General features: G+C 37.6%; 1 protein-coding gene across 3 annotated transcripts in view; it reads right to left on the bottom strand.

Moving 5' to 3' along the window:
* Window positions 1–1,831: 1,831 nt before the first annotated feature.
* LOC126416413 (speckle-type POZ protein-like) overlaps window positions 1,832–20,200 on the bottom strand; it is a 59,700-nt gene continuing 41,331 nt past the window's right edge. For all 3 annotated transcript variants that reach the window (XM_050084130.1, XM_050084131.1, XM_050084129.1), the window contains exon 2: window positions 1,832–4,606. In XM_050084130.1, the coding sequence (XP_049940087.1) occupies window positions 3,537–4,606 (1,070 nt within the window). In that variant the 3' untranslated portion in view covers window positions 1,832–3,536. The remainder of the gene's footprint in view (window positions 4,607–20,200) is intronic.

Below are 20,200 nucleotides of genomic sequence, written 5' to 3'. Positions count from 1 at the left end.
GAACCAAGTACGGATCAACCACCCAATAGTAACATGAAAATTCGTGTCGGACCAGGACTCAAAACCAGACTTCCCACTTATCATGAGCAGTCACCTTAACCAGTTGCACTTTCCGTGCACACTCTCCAGACTGACCCAGACTTCCACATGTCACACTGTCTACATCCTTATATCATAGTCAACAGAATTCATTACCTAGTGCTCACAACATTACCTCGATTCCCATAACGGGGAGAATGAGACAACAAGGAATTGAGACCTAGGCTTATACTACTTTCATATGTGCCGGTACAGCTGTGGATCATCAATAGTGTGTGTTCTTTCAGGTACACATGTAAAAATGTGTCTTCTCAAATTCTAGTTGCATGAGGCCACTGAGATCCTACAGGGTGGTGATTAAGGTCCTCTTCAACTTATCACTTCCATATCCTTATTACAATCACAGTGACCTGACCAACAAAAGTAGCAATATTGTGGAATGGTTAACTGCACTGTCAATAGGCCATGATCCTGCCGCTGGCAGATAATATGTGCTGGTGGACTTGTCACATAAGGTCTAGCACATCTTTTCACAACAAATATACAGATGCATTACTTTGTGTGGTTGCACTGAAAAACTGATCATTTGCATAACAAAGCATGTAGTAAACTCCATGCCAGTTTGTTATTTGTTACATATAGTTTTCATAGCATTGCAGTTATGTTTGTCAGTAGTGTCTGAAATCAACACACACTGCAACAAAACAGAATTTACAGAACTGTTAAGGATGTCAGCTTGGTATAGCAGTTCAATCACAATTTCCAGTGGTAAGATTGTTTTCAGTGGTAAAATGTAGAAGTCTTTATGTCCACCCAACAACTCATAAGTACTGGTTTCCTACCAAAGCAAAACAAAGCCACAGTTGCTTTAAATGTTAACTGCAATTCATTTATGATGAAAACTACTCTCCACTGAGCAACATCCAACGTGAACATTGTCATAGCTACAGCAAGCGCTTCTCTCGAGGTCAGTGACAAGCAGTACACATCCTCATAGACCCTGCTGTATAGTATTGGTTCAAAAAAAAATGTTGGTTGGGGGGGGGGGGGCTGCAGATGGCTTACAGTCACATTCCTATTTACTGAAATGTGTAGAAGTGACTAGCAGACATTGGATTGTGTTGTTGACGTGGTTATCCTCAGCTGATCCTTCTGGATGTCGAACAGCTCGTGACAAATTATTGTATTAGTCTGTGAGCAATACAAGGATGAATATTTAAGCACCTATAATTCTGCCCTGCCTCTAATCTGTCAAAAGCTCATCAGAATAGTTTGTCCAATAAATGTCTCAACATCATTCACCCAAACAGGCTACTGTAGCTGCCTTCTTTCCTCATCACACCAACTACTGTCCCACTGTCAAAAATGCAGGTGTGTCCTACGTACAGATGACCCAGTTTGATTCTAACACCTCAAGTCTGCGACTGGTGGTTTCATAGTGCACTAATGTAACTTACTCGGCATTAATGTAAATTGCTTTTTATAGATATTTATGTTTTTTCAGTTTCCTCTCATTTACAGACATCAGTTTCCTTTGGCTACACTAATTTCAAAGAAGACAAGAGGAATAAATATTTAAATAAGTTGCAGTATAATGTTGTGAGTACTCATACTCAGCCTTGTACATTTTCCACTGACTGGTAGTAGGATCAGTTGAAAAAATGTTATTTGGGTACTCAACTGAAACATCATAAAACAGAAGATTGCCAAACATGATTTGCTGTATTTCATCAATGTAAAGAGAGTCTAGCCTTCATAGCTAGCTAGTGTTACTTCTGGCTACAACAACACATTAAAATATTTATATTTATTTGGTTTTATAATGTGAATGACATTTAACAATTTTTTTCCTCTCGTATTCTGCAGTATAATTCTTTCAAGCATATTCAATCAACATACATAGCTTATTACTGCCTTGAACATTAAGATGATAGAACATTAATAAACCATTTTCACAATATTAAATGAACAATGCATCTCCTGCTTGCTTTTCAATCATCTGTACATGATACAATTTTAATCTCTCATTATCATTTAATTCATAAACTTTCAATACTATGCAAACAGGCAACATCTTGAAGTCAACTACTGTTTCAAGCATGTTCTGTAGATCATCAGCTCCTTCATCTGCAAACTAAACCACCTTCTGAACTTTGCCTTGTTACTCAAACATAACAATTTGCACTTATAAAGTCCACTGCAAAATCCACTGCAGTTGGTTCACAAACTGTGTTGTAATAATCAAACTTAACTTCAAAAAATTAAATATGTACAAAGATTAGTAACTGTGCTACACATGCTACACAATTACATCAGTTTGTATTGATCAATTATTTACAAATATACATAGAAATTGCACTAACAGTGATCAGGTTAATATAATTATCAAAGGCAATAAAACCAAAACCAATACTGATACTTATTTCACACCTGAGTAATTTAATTTCTTCCTCATTGCTGAAGAGATATGAAGCAATAGGAACCAAAAAATATTTTAAAATGTGAATAACTATAAATAATTTACCCTGAGCTGTCCGCTACAAACAAACATTATAATGTAAACTCGTGTCATAACATGCATTCACAATGTATGTGGGTAATGACACAGCAAGCAGGTTGCAAATGTAAATAGGAGTGAAGCAATATAAATTTAAATGGAATGGAATACAGTACGGTGGAACATCCACAGAAATTAATCCAACAGGGGGCAAAATTCTAAAATTGCTACTGTCTGAAATTCAACAATCGAAATTATAACATCGTATGATTACATCGAAAGTAACTGATCATTTATTAAGTATAGACAGAAAATATTAACAAAAAATTATTATAGGCCAGTGGTGTTATGTTGATACTGAAATTATAAAATCTGAAATATAAAAATTCAGAATAATTGAGAAGATACCGCTGGATATCAACAAAAATAACCAACAAAAAGTGTTAATTTTCCATGAAGTGAAGAAACATGGAATTTTTAAAAAACACTTATTCAACTTTAATGACATCTACAGCACTATTTGCTTATGAAACTTGAGATCTGTTCATGTTTAAGGATTTGCTGCATTACTCCATGCTTTCTATTTCTAATGTTAATTTGCACAACCCCTTCACCTTGCAGACGCCTACACAGTACTGATAACCACAGTTAAGTACATGTTGCATGAATAGTAAAATTGTAGGAAATTCTGTAACATGTAGCAGAAAAATGCAAGAAACCACACAATTTGTCCAACTAATGTTTCACCTGTCATCACACGTTACACACGATAATGCACAGAAGTTTCAACACTACAGAAAAGTAATTACAGTCCATACAAGAAGAAATAAAATTATAAAAATAAATGCAAAATAGTGAAAAACGGCAGAGAAATAAGATTTTTTAACAGATATGTGCACCCTATACACATTTCTAGATCAGGAGTAGCAGTGCCTAAGAATGCTTTTTGCACCTTTTACCCATATGTATACAATATGAAAAAATATTCCTATCATCCCATTTACGTTCCATCATGGAGCAAAGGTTCCCCTGACACTTCCTTAACAAGGTTAGGATGTGACAAGGTTACCTGTTTCCATCCAGCAGTTCCAATTACATGTTTCAGATGTGCGTCTATAAATCTGAGAGTACGCTCCTTGAGGGAAGCTGCGCCGTGGCGATCAGCGAGAATGAGCAGTCCTGCAGCATTTTCTGTGGTAAGCCCCGCACCGAGTTCATTTTCGCACATGGCTTTCAAACCAGGGAGCTGGTACTTATCAGCAGCAGCTAACAGACAGTCTGCTGCTCCTTCTAAGTTCGGCGTGTGCCCAGTATACATGTAGCGCACTACTTCCCGCAAGACGTCATAGTCGACATCTGTTATGTCTACACGATTGCAGTTGGTCTCTTCCATATTGTGATTGAACATAGCTGAGAAAACTGGACTACGTGCAGCTAATATAGCTTTGTGGGCCAGAAGGTGACGACCATCTAATGTCCAGAGCCAGACGTCGCCAAATCTGGCAGAATCTAGTAGAGCCCCAAGATCCTCACGTAGACTGCACTCCGGCACAGGTACTGTCCAGTCTGCTACGACTCCTCCGCTACAACGGATTGTCAGCGTATCGTCTGACAGCAGATCGAAAGGAGAATCTAACAAGCTGCTCCGATCGACATATTCGTCGTAGCCTTGCCAGTAACCGGGTCTGAACAAGACAGCCCAACTTGTTGACTTCACAAAATGTTCTTTCTCACTGCTATCCAGTAAACTAAATCTGTATTTGGCATATACTGATGACTGGTGACATGACACGAGGGTGAGATGAAGGGAGAGGCTTTTTCTGAACTCCTTGTATGACCCATAAGGATACAAAAGCAACTGCCATTTAACTGAACAATCGTCACCAGCACAGAATATGGATGACTCTAGAGCCTCTCCTGGTTGCTTTCCACAGTGTGTTATATTGCGTATCTTCCATGTGTACTCAAATTTCCTCACATTAACAACAGTTTCGTGGAATATTTTTGTAAATGGTTCAGATGTCTTTGTGAGTGGCATGTAGACCAGTACACTATACAAGTTGTGGAACCCTTAACAAAACAAAAACAGAAAAATTAATTATTATTACTATTAAAATCAACATATTTAATTATGTTCTAAGAAAATTACAAAATAAGAAGTCAAATATCATTATAAAAACATTAATTTCTTTGAGAATGAGAGGGAGAACAGATTTTGCTGAATTTAGCAGTGCACATACTCACACTGCATAATACTAACAAAGTAACACTGTTGCGATCTGTTTGCTTTTAACACAGTCTAATACTCATTTAGCAGACAAAATTGTAAGTAACAATTATCTAGAGGAAAGAATTGAACAACGTTTAAAGAAACAAATTCATTCTCAAGGAGAGCATGGGAACATCTTGCACATTCACTGCCAGATCTTGTAATAAACAACAAGACTGACAACACAGCAGTAACAGGCCTGTAATTATGGTATAATGCACATGAAATTCATACCATTTGAAGTATCTGACAAATCACCAGATTACGCAAATTTGTCCTTGTATCCAATGCTCAAAGATATTTCATCAAAATATGAAGCAGGGAATCAGGAAGATACACGCATGATGTACACATTTCTTTTATCTGTGGGATGCAAATCCTTACACAAGCCTGGTGAACTCAAGTTGTCTTTGTTTTTGTATATACAGCTTTAGTCCACTAAGAAATGGCAAGAAAATGGAATCATAGTTAATAAAGGCATAGGTAAGTCACTCCCACCAAACCAATGCCTGTTTCTCACAATTCCCAACTCTTATCTCTAGTAACTTGATTTCCAGCAAAATATCAAATTACTTTTTTAATAAGATTTTGCTGACTACCGTTGTGCCCTTATCATATTGATGTCAGGCTGCTTGCAGTCTGTGGTCGGTGCATCCCTCGGCCGAGGTAACCTAATTATACGAGAAACTTTCCCTTATGGTCAAATTCAGTTTTCTCTACTACCTTTGGGTCAGTACAGAGCTCTGTCTTAAACAGAAATTTCACTGGGGATTCTAAACTATGGCAAAGATGAAGAATGGTTGAGGTTAAATTACTGAAGGATAACAATACTACACAGCTGTGTAATATAGCTCAGATTTTTAGTGCATCTGAAATTAAGGGGAACCTGCAAAGAAATAAACTGACTTTACTTACAAACCTGTCTAGTCAATAAATCTGGATTAAAGATAACTTAAAAAGACTGGGTACCCAGTTAGGCACTAATGACCAATCAAAAATCATTCCACAGTATACTCTGGAACAGAATGCTGGCAATAATGAAAAAGAAAATATCCTGAATACATTGTGTATCACAGGGTTATGTTCCCAAATGAGTTTAGTGCTGTAACAACGTGGTTCAACAGAAATAAAGTGATCATATATGAACAGACTTTTCAAGTATTATATAAAAGTTTCTGAACAGATGCTGCAGTTCCTTTCAAAAATGTTGATGTTGTGAACTAAAACTCTCATAAGCAAGTAGATCTACCGTCATATCAGCGTAAGTGTCTCCAGATTTTTAAATAATAGAACTGCACCAGCTTCTCAAATTAATTCTGTGAATGACTCACATATTGGCTAAAATTATTGTTTTTTGCCTCAACTGGGCTGCACTGCCAATAGATATTACCTTATTTGGCATTCATGATTGAAAGTAGCCAAACAAATTTCATTGTATCATTAGCGGTGATGGAACAATATTATAATTGCAAATGTAACTGCATTTCCCATCTGTAGTTTATTATCAATACGTGCATTCTAAAAAACCTTAGCAACTAACTTCAGTCACGGAAATTCAGAGTCGTCTGGTTTACTGAAGGTGCCACTAGGCAACAAAGTTTAACAACAGTCTGAACTGCAATATGTACAAGAAACTGAATGGTGGCTCATACATGGCAGATATATAGCAAACAGATTCCTATACTTCTTTTGAAATTGTGCAGTGCAGATCCAGAAAGTATCATAACAGGAATTAGCTGCATTACTTTCAGATTCAAATTAAAGGGGGCACACACACACACACACACACACACACACACACACACACACACACACACACACACACACACACAAAATGAGATGCTGCACCTTCCTAATTCTCTACTGCAAACATGACCAAAGTTTCATGTTATATACTAAGTGTTACCACATTTGAAATTACTTCTTTCTGTTGTCTCTGGTGGTTTACACCATGAACCACAAAATGTTCTCACATGGAATACTCAGTACAAAAAATAAATCAATGCAATTCACAACAATGCTGTGGCAGCTGAATTACAGTATTTGTTTGTGTGCACAGTCACAAACTCACTCTCAAGTTTTCTGATCATGCCTTAGGGAGGCAAGAAGCAAAGAAAAATGGGACAGATGACATGCTTTGTAAAAGTATCAGTTTTTAAATCTGTGCTTGTATCAACCTGTAAGCAGTAGGGGAATAAATCAGCAGTCGGCTGCTATGTAGAAATTATAGTAGAAGACACATGTTGGAGTAAAAGATGCATGAAGTCTCTAAAACATGGGCCTTGGATACATATATATACACACACACACAGAGGGATTAAATAAAAACAACATACTGCTTCTGTATACATTCCATTTCAGCATGGAAATCACTATCTACACGGTTTGATGACATCGTATTTTCTATCATGCCTGGCAGTTACCAATAATTGTAGTGACTTGTTGGATCACTATGCTGAAGAACCTGTTTGTTGTTATCTCTGCAGTCCGGAACCGCGGGGCTGCTATGGTCGCAGGTTCGAATCCTGCCTTGGGCATGGATGTGTGTGATGTCCTTAGCTTAGTTAGGTTTAAGTAGTTCTAAGTTCTAGGGGACTGATGACCTAAGATGTTAAGTCCCATAGTGCTCAGAGCCATTTGAACCATTTTGTTATCTCTTATTTAAGTGTAGGAATGTGGAGCTACATCAATATTACTTTGGAAGTCTTTTTATGGAGTGTGACAGGGTAGTTTTGTTGTCATTATCATTCCTCCAAGTCCATGCTTTCCTGTTCCATTCAGGAATGGGGTACAGGATAGAGGACTGTTGGTGAGACACTGCATGTGATAAAATTTCGGATTTTTCCATCAGGGTTATTCTTTGAGATGGATGCACCAAGAAGCAATACGTTTCTTAACTCTGCTTGAAATTTAGGTTCTCAGAATTTAAAAGTATAACTCTTTCTGATTCACAACACCTCTTGTAGTGCAGCCACTTAAGTTTGAAGAGCAACTAAACAATGTCATGTTTACCAAACAAACCTCCTTGGTCTCCCTCTACAATTTTTACCCTCCACACTGCCCTTCAGTACTAAATTGGTGATCCCTTGATGCCTCAGAACATGTTCTACCAACCAATCCCTTCTTCTAGTCAAGTTGTGCCATAAACTTCTCTTCTCCCCAATCCTATTCAATACCTCCTCATTAGTTACGTGATCTACCCACCTGATCTTCAACATTCTTCTGTAGCACCACATTTCAAAAGCTTCTATTCTCTTCTTATCCAAACTATTTATTGTCCATGTTTCACTTCCATACATGGCTACACTCCATACAAATACTTTCAGAAACGACTTCCTGACACTTAAATCTATAGTCGATGTTAACAAATTTCTCTTCTTCAGAAACGCTTTCCTTGCCATTGCCAGTCTACATTTTATATCCTCTCTATTTTGACCATCTTCAGGTATTTTGCTCCCCAAATAGCAAAACTCCTTTACTACTTTAAGTGTCTCATTTCCTAATCTAATTCCCACAGCATCACCTGATTTAATTCGACTACATTCCATTATCGTCGTTTTGCTTTTGTTGATGTTCATCTTATATCCTCCTTTCAAGACACTGTCCATTCCGTTCAACTGCTCTTCCAGTTTCTTTGCTGTCTCTGACAGAATTACAATTCATTGGTGAACCTCAAAGTTTTTATTTCTTCTCCATGGATTTTAATTCCTACTCTGAATTTTTCTTTTGTTTCCTTTACTGCTTGCTCAATATACAGATTAAATAACATCGGGGATATGCTACAACCCTGTCTCACTCCCTTCCCAACCATTGCTACCCTTTCATGCCTCTGGGCTATTAATCCCAATGGCTGAAACACTGGCAAACAATATTCATGAACTGGTCGAACGAGGGTTTTGTACACTACCTCTTTTGTGATTGAATTATGTTTCCTTAGGGTTATTCCATAAAATCTCAGCCTATATCTACATTTCCAATAAAAAGTTCTAATTACTCGAGACAAATACTCTTACACATTTTACTGTTGTTATGGTTTCCAGTGAATTAAAAAAGAAATTGCTCTTCCTAGCTATTTATGTTCAATAAGACATACATATTTATGTTATGGGTTAACTGCCACTCACTACAGGTTTCAGTCCTCTGTAGGTCTTCCTAATTTCACTACAATTTTCTGGTGTTTCAGCTTTTTAATAAACAGCACTAAAATTCCATTACGGAGGGCATAATGAATTTCATCTGCCAGGAATCAAGGTTCAAAGCAGTTCCAATATTCTGTTAGCTTGTACAAGTGTGCCAAAAAGGAGTTCACAGCTTTGGAATGAAACAGAAATTTACTGAAATAACTTACAAAATCAGTAGATGTGCCATCTTGTAGCAAACAACTTCAAGTTTCACATTAAAGTGTCAAGTGTAATTTTGGTTCAATGTGACTACCATTTGTGATGCAGCAAACATCCCACCAGTAATAAATTTCAACCTACACTTGGTGCGGCAAATCAAGTGTAACGTGCACTGGCACTGTAGATTCAATTTTTCAGGTCAGCTAAACTGTTAGGTAGCGGAGGAACACACATACAATCTTTAATGAAACCCCAGAGAAAGAAATCCACTGGTGTCAAGTCCGAGGAGCGAAGTGGCCATGCGATTGGCCCTTCACAGCCAGCAATTATCCAAAAAACCTCAAACTTCCATGAGGAAATGAGGTGGTGCGCTGTCCTGCTTGTCGTAAATTATCCTATGTCTGTTATCTTCACTGATCTGTGGGAACAAGAAGTTTTCAAGAATATCCAGATACAATACCAGTAACAGTTTTCTCCAAGAAGAAGAAGAAAGGTTCATACACTTTCAAGTTGCTAAGAGCACAAAACACATTGACTCTGAAGCTGTCAAGAAGATGTTCTGAGGTTGCAAGTGGTTTTTTGTTGTCCCATGTACCAGTCATGGCTGTTCACCATGCTACCAACAGTAATTTATCAGAGGAGGCAAGAGAGGCCAGGCCTCCTCAATTTTCTGTTGTGGTGGTGTTGGTGTTGGTGGTAGCATCAGCAATAATTATTTATACAATACACCTTCATGGACCTTTGTCAGTGAGTGTGAAAGACATTGGCTCGTGTTATTCCTTCTAAACCACCAGCACTACAGAACAAGTCAAAGTGCGAAAGCTTAGACCTAACCCAAGCAGAGGCATGAGGCATATAGCAAGGCAGCCAGGTATATGCCTGGCCTCTGGCAACACCCAGTTGCCATGGTAACCATGTTGTCACTACTAGGAAGAGAAGAGGGGTAACAAGCTGTCATGGCAGTGTTGCCATGCACTTCCACAGCACGAGAGGCCAGTGGTTGTGGTGCCATCTCCCTAGGTTGCTCTTATGTTACAGTTGGAGTCACGGACATTTGTGGTCGAGTTTATGCTAGTTCTATGCACCTATGTCACGCGTTCTCCAACAATCAATGAGTGTTCAGTAGTGTTCCAAGCACTCTTGTGAATGCTGTATGTAATGCGAGCATTATCTGCAGTCATAGCAAGTTATTTAGTGAATTTTTATTCCACTGTATTAGAGTTGTCATGCCTGATGGTGGTGGTGAGTGACAAATTCTACACAATAAAGCAATAGACATAATTTGCAGGGTACATGCTTTCATCAGGCACAAGCATGTGTATGTCTGCCCCGCAACTGTCACTTGGAACTGGCAACAATGCAATCCCTGTCCTCGTCTCAAGCTGCATGAACTGCCATCGTTCATGAATCGGACTACAATTGTCCCGATTGTAGTGAACATGGTTGGAGTCTAGTCTTGTACAGGTACTGATGTAACAATTTCAAGTGAAGACTTCATTACTTACTTTCAGTAGCTTTTGTTTTCAAGGAGGTGCAAAACTGAAAGACATTAAATTTTGAAGAAAGGATATCCAGCACTGACATTACATTCAGAAAGATAAGTTCAAAACATGTGCATTCTGAAGTTCTTGGTATGAGCAGCACAAGTGGTTATGTGTGAGCCCTACGATAGGGAAAGTATTCTACTCGCCATGTTAGCTGTTAAGCACAAGAAAAACTGTATGGACTGCTGAGGATTTTGACAATCTGTTTACAGATTTAGCACATTACACTTCTTCTAAAGATTATTTACATACCTTTATTTCACATAAAGAACTATTTAGTACTTTGGAGCTACTTAATTAACACGACAAACTGAAGAAACACAACAATGAAGTGAAAGCGGAGACATCTTGAAAATTCTTACTGATATCACAAGTCTTTTGCGGGAGCTGGAACTAGCTTTCAGGTGTCATGATTATTAGAAGATTCCCTGGATCTCGGAAATTTCAGAGCCATTTTTAAACTTGTGCTAAGCAGAGACAAATATTTGAAAGCAAACTGGAAGAAAATGTGCTATTTTTGAAGACTTTCAAAGGCTATACAGAACGAAGCGATTAAATTTATAAGTGAGCAGATTTGCGAGTATATACATTCAACTTTGAACAGAACCTCATTTTACACCTGCACTGTGTACAAAACAACAGACGCTTCAGACAAGTCACATTGCTTTATTGTTGTGATCCAAATGGACTCTTGTTAGAGACATTCAAGAATATTTTTTTGTTTTCGTGATGTTGGCCAAGCTAGAACTGCTGCTGCTTCATTCAATGTTCTGTGAGGCAAGCTTCGGAATTATGATACGGCGGCCAAAACCTATGCTCATGCTTCTGTTCTGGCAAGAGAATTAAATCGCCTGCAAACTAAGATCCGCGATATTGTTTCCCCCCCCCTCCCCACACACACACACACACACACACACACACACACACACACACACACACACACAAGCTCTCCTCAACTCACTGTTTTGCATATCATTTAAATTTAGCTTTCCAGCACAGCTGTTCTTGTATAAAACCATTAAGGATTTTTTTTTGTCCACACTTCAGGTTATTCCTGCTTCCTTCCAACAGTACTTTAATGGACAGGAATTCTTCACAATACTGTTGGTAAACATATTCACTCCAGCAGTCAAACAAGATAGAACTGTAATGCCACAATAATATCTGTAATTCATGAAACTGTCCAGGTCTAATCAAGATTTTAAATCCAACAACCAGCAGTCCAGATTCTACTGCAATGACTAAAGAGAAGCCTGTGGTTTTAACCCTCTGTTTTTTAAAGACTGAACTGCCTTTCAACATTCTTCAGAAAAAAAAACTATGTGTACTATTGCAACAATGCTGTCTCAGAACACATAGCTTACATAAAAAAAGTTAAGAAATGAAAATAAATTTATCAACTTTTTAAATTCCATGAAAGGAGGAGGAGGAGGATGTTAGTGTTTAACATCCCGTCGACAACAAGGTCATTAGAGACGGAGCGCAAGCTCGGGTTAGGGAAGGAAATCGGCCGTGCCCTTTCAAAGGAACCATTCCGGCATTTGCCTGAAACGATATAGGGAAATCATGGAAAACCTAAATCAGGATGATTGGAGACGGGATTGAACCGTCGTCTTCCCGAATGCGAGCCCAGTGTGCTAACCACTGCGCCACCTCGCTCGGTTTAAATTTCATGAAACTCTCTACTAATTTGCAAGGTGAAGCTTAAATGAACAGTACTGAAATGATGGATGAATACAATGGCAATCCATTGATGTCAAAATACAAACAGTAGTACTTCAAGGTATTGGATAATACAATGCAACTGGAAACAAGATTCTCACATTGTAATAAACTGCTCTTCCTTATATTACGTGATACCACTCAGTTCGCCAGTTGTGGTCGACGTTTACCTGTAGACAGTGTGGATTCATTATTACATAACGTATGATGTATCCTTCCGTCACTCACAGTTGCGTGTAGAATTAGAGACTGTGTTTTCTTCCCAGCATAAAGTAACATTTCACTCTGTCAGTTTTGGAGACATTATCAGATGAATGATTGAGAATGAAATGGACCAGATTATTCTAGAAATTTTCAAACTATTTTGTTTAAGTGCTACCATTCCTGCAGCAAGTGCCTAAATTGGAATACTTGAAAGCCAAGACATATGGTATGACAATGTCGTCAAAAGATTCGAGAAGCAGAAGGATCATCGAGTTAACTTCATCTTACAAGTAATGAAACTCAAAAACCCAATCTAACAGTTCATTTGTAAATATAAGCGAGTGGTGGTGATATTATTGATATTAGTATTAGTAGTAATAGTAGTAGTAGTAGTAGTAGTAGTAGTAGTAACAGTAGCAATAGCAATAGCAGTAGTAGTAGCAGTCGTCTGTGTCATCTTGGTGGTGGTGGTGGTGGTGGTCGTCGTCGTCGTCGTCGTCGTCGTCTTTAGGAATGCTCCCCAAAATTTAGTCCCATTATCTGCCACTCTGTGCCACTAATATGAAATGCAGACTCATCATTCAAAATTACTGCGTTCAGGAATGTCTCCTCGTCCTCTATCCAATGCAACATTTCCACACACAATTCCCCCACAAGCCATCTTATCTGCATCACTAATGTGATGTGCCATTGAGAATCGCTATGATTTCAAGTGTAAAACAACTACATAGTAGTTTCCAAACAGTCTTTTATGGAATGCCAGCCTCGTGACACACACATTGCGTTGATTTTTGTGTGCATGCAAGGCTCTCCCTAACCTGTTTGACAACCATAAACACACAGATGAGCTGGTATTTATCATGTCACAGTGAACAACAGTCTCAGGAAAGGTCTCGAGCTAAGAGTAAATTTTAGACCTGCTTGGGGTCTCGTTAGTGCATTCAGTGCAAAATTTACACCAAACAGTTGTTGCAGAGTCCATTTCATGAAACTAAAACACAGAGTGAGCACACACTGCACCAGTGAAAGTACCCATTTTAACTGTGCAGTACACTGGCACTCTCTGTGGTGGAATGGGGTAATGATACTCTGCGCGAATCAAACTTGAGGTTGTTTGCTAGCATATCTATAGATTCTCAAGTTGCCTCAATAAACTTCTATATCAGTCCAAATTCCTTTTTGACTTATACTGTATTTTGTTCACTACTGAATGTTATGGACATATAGGAACGTAGTATCGACTTAGATGTCTTCATATACAGCATTCTGGACCTTGTGTATGAACAGAACAAGCTGATTTTTGTGAGACTGCTGTCTGTGGAATTCGTGTTGATCCCTACAGCAGATATTTTCAATCTCTAAAAAGGTCCTTATGGACCAACATGAGAGATGTCAATTTCACAACAGGCTGTGCAGCAACCTGATGACCCTTTCTTAAAATTGAAATGATCAACATGGGACGCTTCATTGCTCCAGTGGCCTCTAATAAACCGTTTGCTAGATGAGGAACAAGTTGTTCTGCACAATCTATACCATGTCATAAGGTCCTGCCTTTTCTCTTGTTGGGCAATTTTGAATTTCAAAATCATCTATCTCACTGTCACTTGTGACGACTAAAAGAAGAAACTGTGCTATGATCTACAGTAGTGAAACAGTCTTCTCTCTGTCACATTCTATTTTGATGCCAATACGATCATAGAGTTTTGTGAAGATGATTTCGAGTTGTTTACAGACTTTATCGAAGAGCAAAAATTCTTAGAATTTTTTGTCACATTGTTCAGCAAAATTTTAGTTTTGAATTTCTTGCACACCCCTCACATTTCTCTCCTTATACTCATTTCAGCTTCATTCAGCTTGGGTTTGTCAAAAATCTTTCACTCCACTTGAATCTCTCATTACTTTTGTAGCAATTGTATAACATCTGTTTAACCCCAGTGGGATCTTCCCATTTCTCATAATCTTGCTCGGCACATGAACATCCAAAGCAAAGTACACAGTGTGCGAAAGATCATTGAGCTGTGTGATGGCATGTATGAATTTTATCCATTGATACTCAACATTATGGTCCTGAAAGATTAATTTCTGGTGTTGATTTCTCTAATAATTTGCCTTCTGTTTCCTGTAACATCTGTTAAGCAAAAATACTTCCTACCATTCTTTATATCATCTCCAGTAACTGATGCTATAACAGCCCTATGGTCATTTATTTCCTTCTCTACAGAAACTGGATTGTAAAGTTAAGGTTTGTTAGCTACTCAGGTATCTAGTACTTCATCCACATAACTCTACTGTAATTGCTCAAAGTAATACTCGTAAAAGATATTGAGAATAGTCTCAGACAAATCCCTATCACTGACAGATGTTTTAATCATGCGACTCTTCAATTCTATCACAGCTAGATTGAAAGCACCCTGCACTAACATAGAATGATCAGGAAATTACTCAATATTATCCAGGTTTTCTCTGAAGTGTTCTGCCATTACAGCTCCTCAAATGTGGTCTTTAAAAGCATCTGATTGCTTTATTTGATGTTTAATTACAAGTAAACTATTTTGCATTCTGTCATTCTGTATCTGCAACAACATGACTAGATAATACCAGTGCCCCCCCTCCCCTCCCCCCCGCTTCTTTAAAGAAATGAAATCCCATGTATAAAACAGATTCAAACATCCGATTACTTTAAAAATGAGTTAATGTGTTAAATATATGACTTCAAGCATTTAAAAACTTTATGGTTGAAGACACAAAACCCTAATAATGCTGGTTTTATTAGTTGTGTATTATTTATCCACAAACTACTGAAAAATCACAACCAAACAAATGATAACCTATTTAATTTTGCAAGCACATTCAGTAATAAATGTGGATACTCTCTGCCAAATGCACTGTAAATAGTGTTAGCAGTAAAGAAGTAATAAATTGAAATGTCATGCCTGATGCTGATGTTTTGCTACAAGGGAAAGTAAAGATGTATTAAGTGACAAATGTTTTTCCTTTATTTTGTAGGTGGTGTCAGTAAGGAAGTTGCCAATTGCTTTCATTCTCAAATACTTGATGAAAATGGGAAATTTTTGCACTATGAGTTACATTGTCTCAGGGCTTAAACACAGTTTCTAACTTCAATACTTGCCTTATTATGTTAAACCTTTAATTCATTATTATACCTCTTCATGAGTAGATTATCACCACATTTTAAATGGCCAATAATGATATGAAATACTGAAAATCAAGTTTTTGTTGAACCTGGAAGCATTCAGACAGGCAACATGCAACTGGGACTGGGAGGCTTACGTAGCAGTCTACTAATACAGATTAATTTCTTTAAAGCAATAAATACACCGCCATCAATGGAATCCAGCCTACACTTGCAATATATATTCCAATAAAAACCTGTGTTTTTTTTTCTGTTCATTTCTTGTTCTGGCCAGCTTTCTTTTTATGGTGATGGAATGACAACTCTTTTGTACCTAATATCCGAGTACGTGAAAGGGGTTGAGTGATATCCACAACATGTTCTGGCATGGCTCTGAAAGTCTTCAAACTTTCCAGGAGGCTTCACACTTGAACTTTCCAAGTGACTCAGTGTTATGGCTTACACAGCAAATGTATAGGAATGATTAAAAGTACCAACAGCACATGCAGTTGTCATTACTATCAACAACACCACAGCACATTGTTAAACACAAAAACAAAATGAGACAGAAGAAAAACAATATTTTAAACAAATAATTAGTGTTTATTAGTAAGACAATTTACAAATACAATTACAAATATTATGTAAAGTTAATACATTTGAATAGCATGTAGAATTCAGAAAGCAAATGTTTGTTTAACATTTGTTAGGACAATTTCAAGCTGTTATACAGGTAGTAAAAAATTAGAATTTCATCCATAAAATGATTATTCATGGAAAGAATTTAGATAGTATGACAAGTTCAAGATTTCATACAAAGAAACCTTCCTCATTCATTCATACTCATACATTAAACAGAATGCTCAGATGACAAAATTTCGTTGGACAGAGGAGGCTAAATAGCAAGATCCTGTTACTAACTTCATGAAAAGGGGAAGGCCTCACCTTTATCCTTCAGTTAGCCAAGCAACTTATCCACTTCACTAAGTTTGGCTCCAGGCTAACCTGCCAATCCCAAAGATTTACTTTTTTAGAAAAGAAGAAGAGTTGAAGACAGGAAACTGCAGCACTGAGGACACTACAGCCTTTTATTCAGCCGACACTATCCGATTCATTATTTGAATGTCACAAATACTGGATTTTCAACTAATAGCTATTCCATATGTCACTTTTGCTAGTCCAGTTTAATCAGACTGGTGGAGAACCATAATGACAACTGTACAGTGTTATGCAACATTGTTTATGAAGGTCCTTGCATAATGTCCAATCAAGTAAAAGTACAACTGTTATTAATCCAAAGGTTGGTTTGAAAATCAGCATTGTACACACAGTCCCCATTGGAGATGGTGTAACCTTGCCTCTCTCTCACATGTGAACTGATTTCTCCAGGCTGTTATGGGGCAACTTACAATTTACACTTTTATTAGGCACTATTTTAAAATTTTGAGACAAATTATTCTAGTATTTTTCCTTCAAGTAAATACAGTTTCCCAATCGTGATAGTAAGTATTTATATAATGTCATAGGATACTGCTCATAAGCCATTACATCCTTCCTATCTAAAACATTCCTTTATTGTTGTTTATTTAATGTAAACATATCTGTATATATTTTATGAATCTAACTGATAGATACTACATACAAGTTTTCCCTCATTATTGATGACACTAGCAAAAAGCATGCCATCGCATAGCTCCGATCTCTTGCTCTGTGACACCTGGTGATACAGTACCAAGATAAAAAGATAGGAGCTGCTAACTGTCCACAGATGGATGACAGATCAGTACATGCAGATCAAATGTGTTATCACAACTCAGTGTTCGTGCAATGGCTGTAGGAAATCAGTGTTCTTGAGAGTTACATTTTCAAAGGGTTGATGCGAAAATTGGCATTTCTAGAGGTAAATTGAGTTAAGTGGCAGAGAAAGCTTAGGACTGTTTAGAAAACAAGCTCAAGAAAAACATACCTATTCAGCCACTGATCATTTCCATTTTAAATACCAGAATAAATCAATTGTTTCTCCCAATCTACAGTTTTGCAGGCATCCCCCTGCTTAACACTAAGATTCTCTTATACAAGACAGAAGCCAGACGAGGAATATTTTAGGGAATTGGTTTAAAAACTTTATTCCAAAGGCCGAATCGGTTCTTTACAAGTTTTCACCCAGAGTAACTTCGGCTGTGCCCTTGGCACCCGAGTTACCACCTCTCAGAGCCGAGGCAGTTCTGTCCACGTAAATCTGCTTACAAGCGACACCTTCAGCCTCTGCTGAATTTGATGGCGAATTCATGCCATGGGTTTAGCCAACAGCGAGCTTGGGAGACAGCAGAGCCTCTGGCTCTGTGCACATGACCAACCACTAAATCTCTAATTACTTGTGGGTTGAATTAATGTGATAAGGAAAATGACATGCGCAGCTAGCTGCTGCTGTGTCACTTAAAAAACAAAAGGTGGTAGTTTGTACATGAGAAATGCATAAACTATTGCTTTTGTTAGGTGGAAACATTTGCAGTCCAGTACAGCAGAAAGATTGTGAGGCTGTTTTTACCAGATCTCATAACCCCTGCTATTATAAGCTACAGCTTTGCATACAGATTTCCATGACAATGCATGCCTAATAAGACCTGAAAGTACCACAAATCCAAAACAAATAAATATCCACAATTTTTGTGCAACAGATCATAATTAGTACACTGAATGTTGCAATGTGGTCTCCTACATAAGACGACCCCTGCTGAAAGATTGCAGCTCTGTTGTGAATGCATATGGCTCTGAATTGGTGAAATGACAAATGTCAGTTTCTTTAAACTAGATTATGATTTCTCCAGTAACTTTATTATCATGGTTTACATGCAGAATTTTTTAGTGTCAACATGTTTTGTAAACAGTTTTTGAACGTTTTTGATCAGTATGTGGATTTGTTAGATTATATCACGTTCAGTTTTCATTCTACAGACAAAAAATGAGAGGATTCCCCAATTGTGGAACATGTCGCACAAAAAAAAAAAGAACATTTGCGTATAATAACCACTTCCATGATCATTTCTCAAGAGATTATCAAGAATTTGGAATACATTACAAGTACACTGAAACTGCTAATATTTACAGAATTAACATACTGTCAGAATGAAACATAGTTATGCACTTTTAATAAATTTATCATATACATAATACCTAATCTTGACCGTTGTGACCACATGCTGTTAAAACTGAAATCTTAGACATTTTTACTGAAGCTGGTCTAACAGTCTCTGTTAAGATATTCGTCTACAGAGTAGAAGGAGTTGCTTACTAAAAGTCTTTCAAACTCTGTTGAAACTGTGGTTTATCTGAAACCAAGTATTTAATGGTTGCTGGTAATTTATTGAAAATGTGTGTTACTGAATATTGGACCCTTTTTAGACCAAGGTAAGTGATTTTAGATCTTTGTGTAAGTTGTTCTTACTCTAGTAATGAAACAATGTATTGAACTATTGGTTGGAAACAGAGACATTATTTACAACAAATTTCATTGTGGAATAAATATACGTAGAAGCTGTGGTTAGAATACGCAGTTCCTTGAAGAGGTTTCTACAAGATGTTCTTGAATTTACACCTCAAATGGGTCTTATTACACACTTCTGCACTCTTAAAAACTTTTACTTGGTTTGATAAGTTACTCCAGAATATGATCCCATGTGACATAACAGAATGAAAGTAAGCAAACTAAGCAAGTTTTTTATATTTATATCTTCCACATCTGATACCATTTGCATTGCAAATACAGACTTGTTTAGGCAGTTCAGCAATTCTGTGGTATGCCCTTCCCAATTGGATTATCGAGTTGTAATCCCAGAAATTTAACACTGTCAACTATCTGTTGTTGTTGTTGTCTTCAGTCCTGAGACTGGTTTGATGCAGCTCTCCATGCTACTCTATCCTGTGCAAGCTGCTTCATCTCCCAGTACGTACTGCAGCCTACATCCTTGTGAATCTGTTTAGTGTATTCATCTCTTGGTTTCCCTCTATGATTTTTCCCCTCCACGCTGCCCTCCAATACTAAATTGGTGATCCCTTGATGCCTCAGAACATGTCCTACCAACAGATCCCTTCTTCTAGCCAAGGTGTGCCACAAACTTCTCTTCTCCCCAATCCTATTCAATACCCCCTCATTAGTTATGTGATCTACCCATCTAATCTTCAGCATTCTTCTGTAGCACCACATTTCAAAAGCTTCTATTCTCTTCTTGTCCAAACTACTTATTGTCCATGTTTCACTTCCATACATGGCTACACTCCATACAAATACTCTCAGAAACGACTTCCTGACACTTTAATCTATACTCAATGTTAACAAATTTCTCTTCTTCAGAAATGCTTTCCTTGCCATTGCGTCTACATTTTATATCCTCTCTACTTTGACCATCATCAGTTATTTTGCTCCCCAAATAACAAAACTCCTTTACCACTTTA

Source organism: Schistocerca serialis, chromosome 8 (assembly GCF_023864345.2).
Source record: "Schistocerca serialis cubense isolate TAMUIC-IGC-003099 chromosome 8, iqSchSeri2.2, whole genome shotgun sequence".
NCBI lineage: Eukaryota > Metazoa > Arthropoda > Insecta > Orthoptera > Acrididae > Schistocerca > Schistocerca serialis.
Note: the sequence above shows the minus strand (reverse complement) of the source record. Positions and strands in the feature narration are given on the sequence as shown.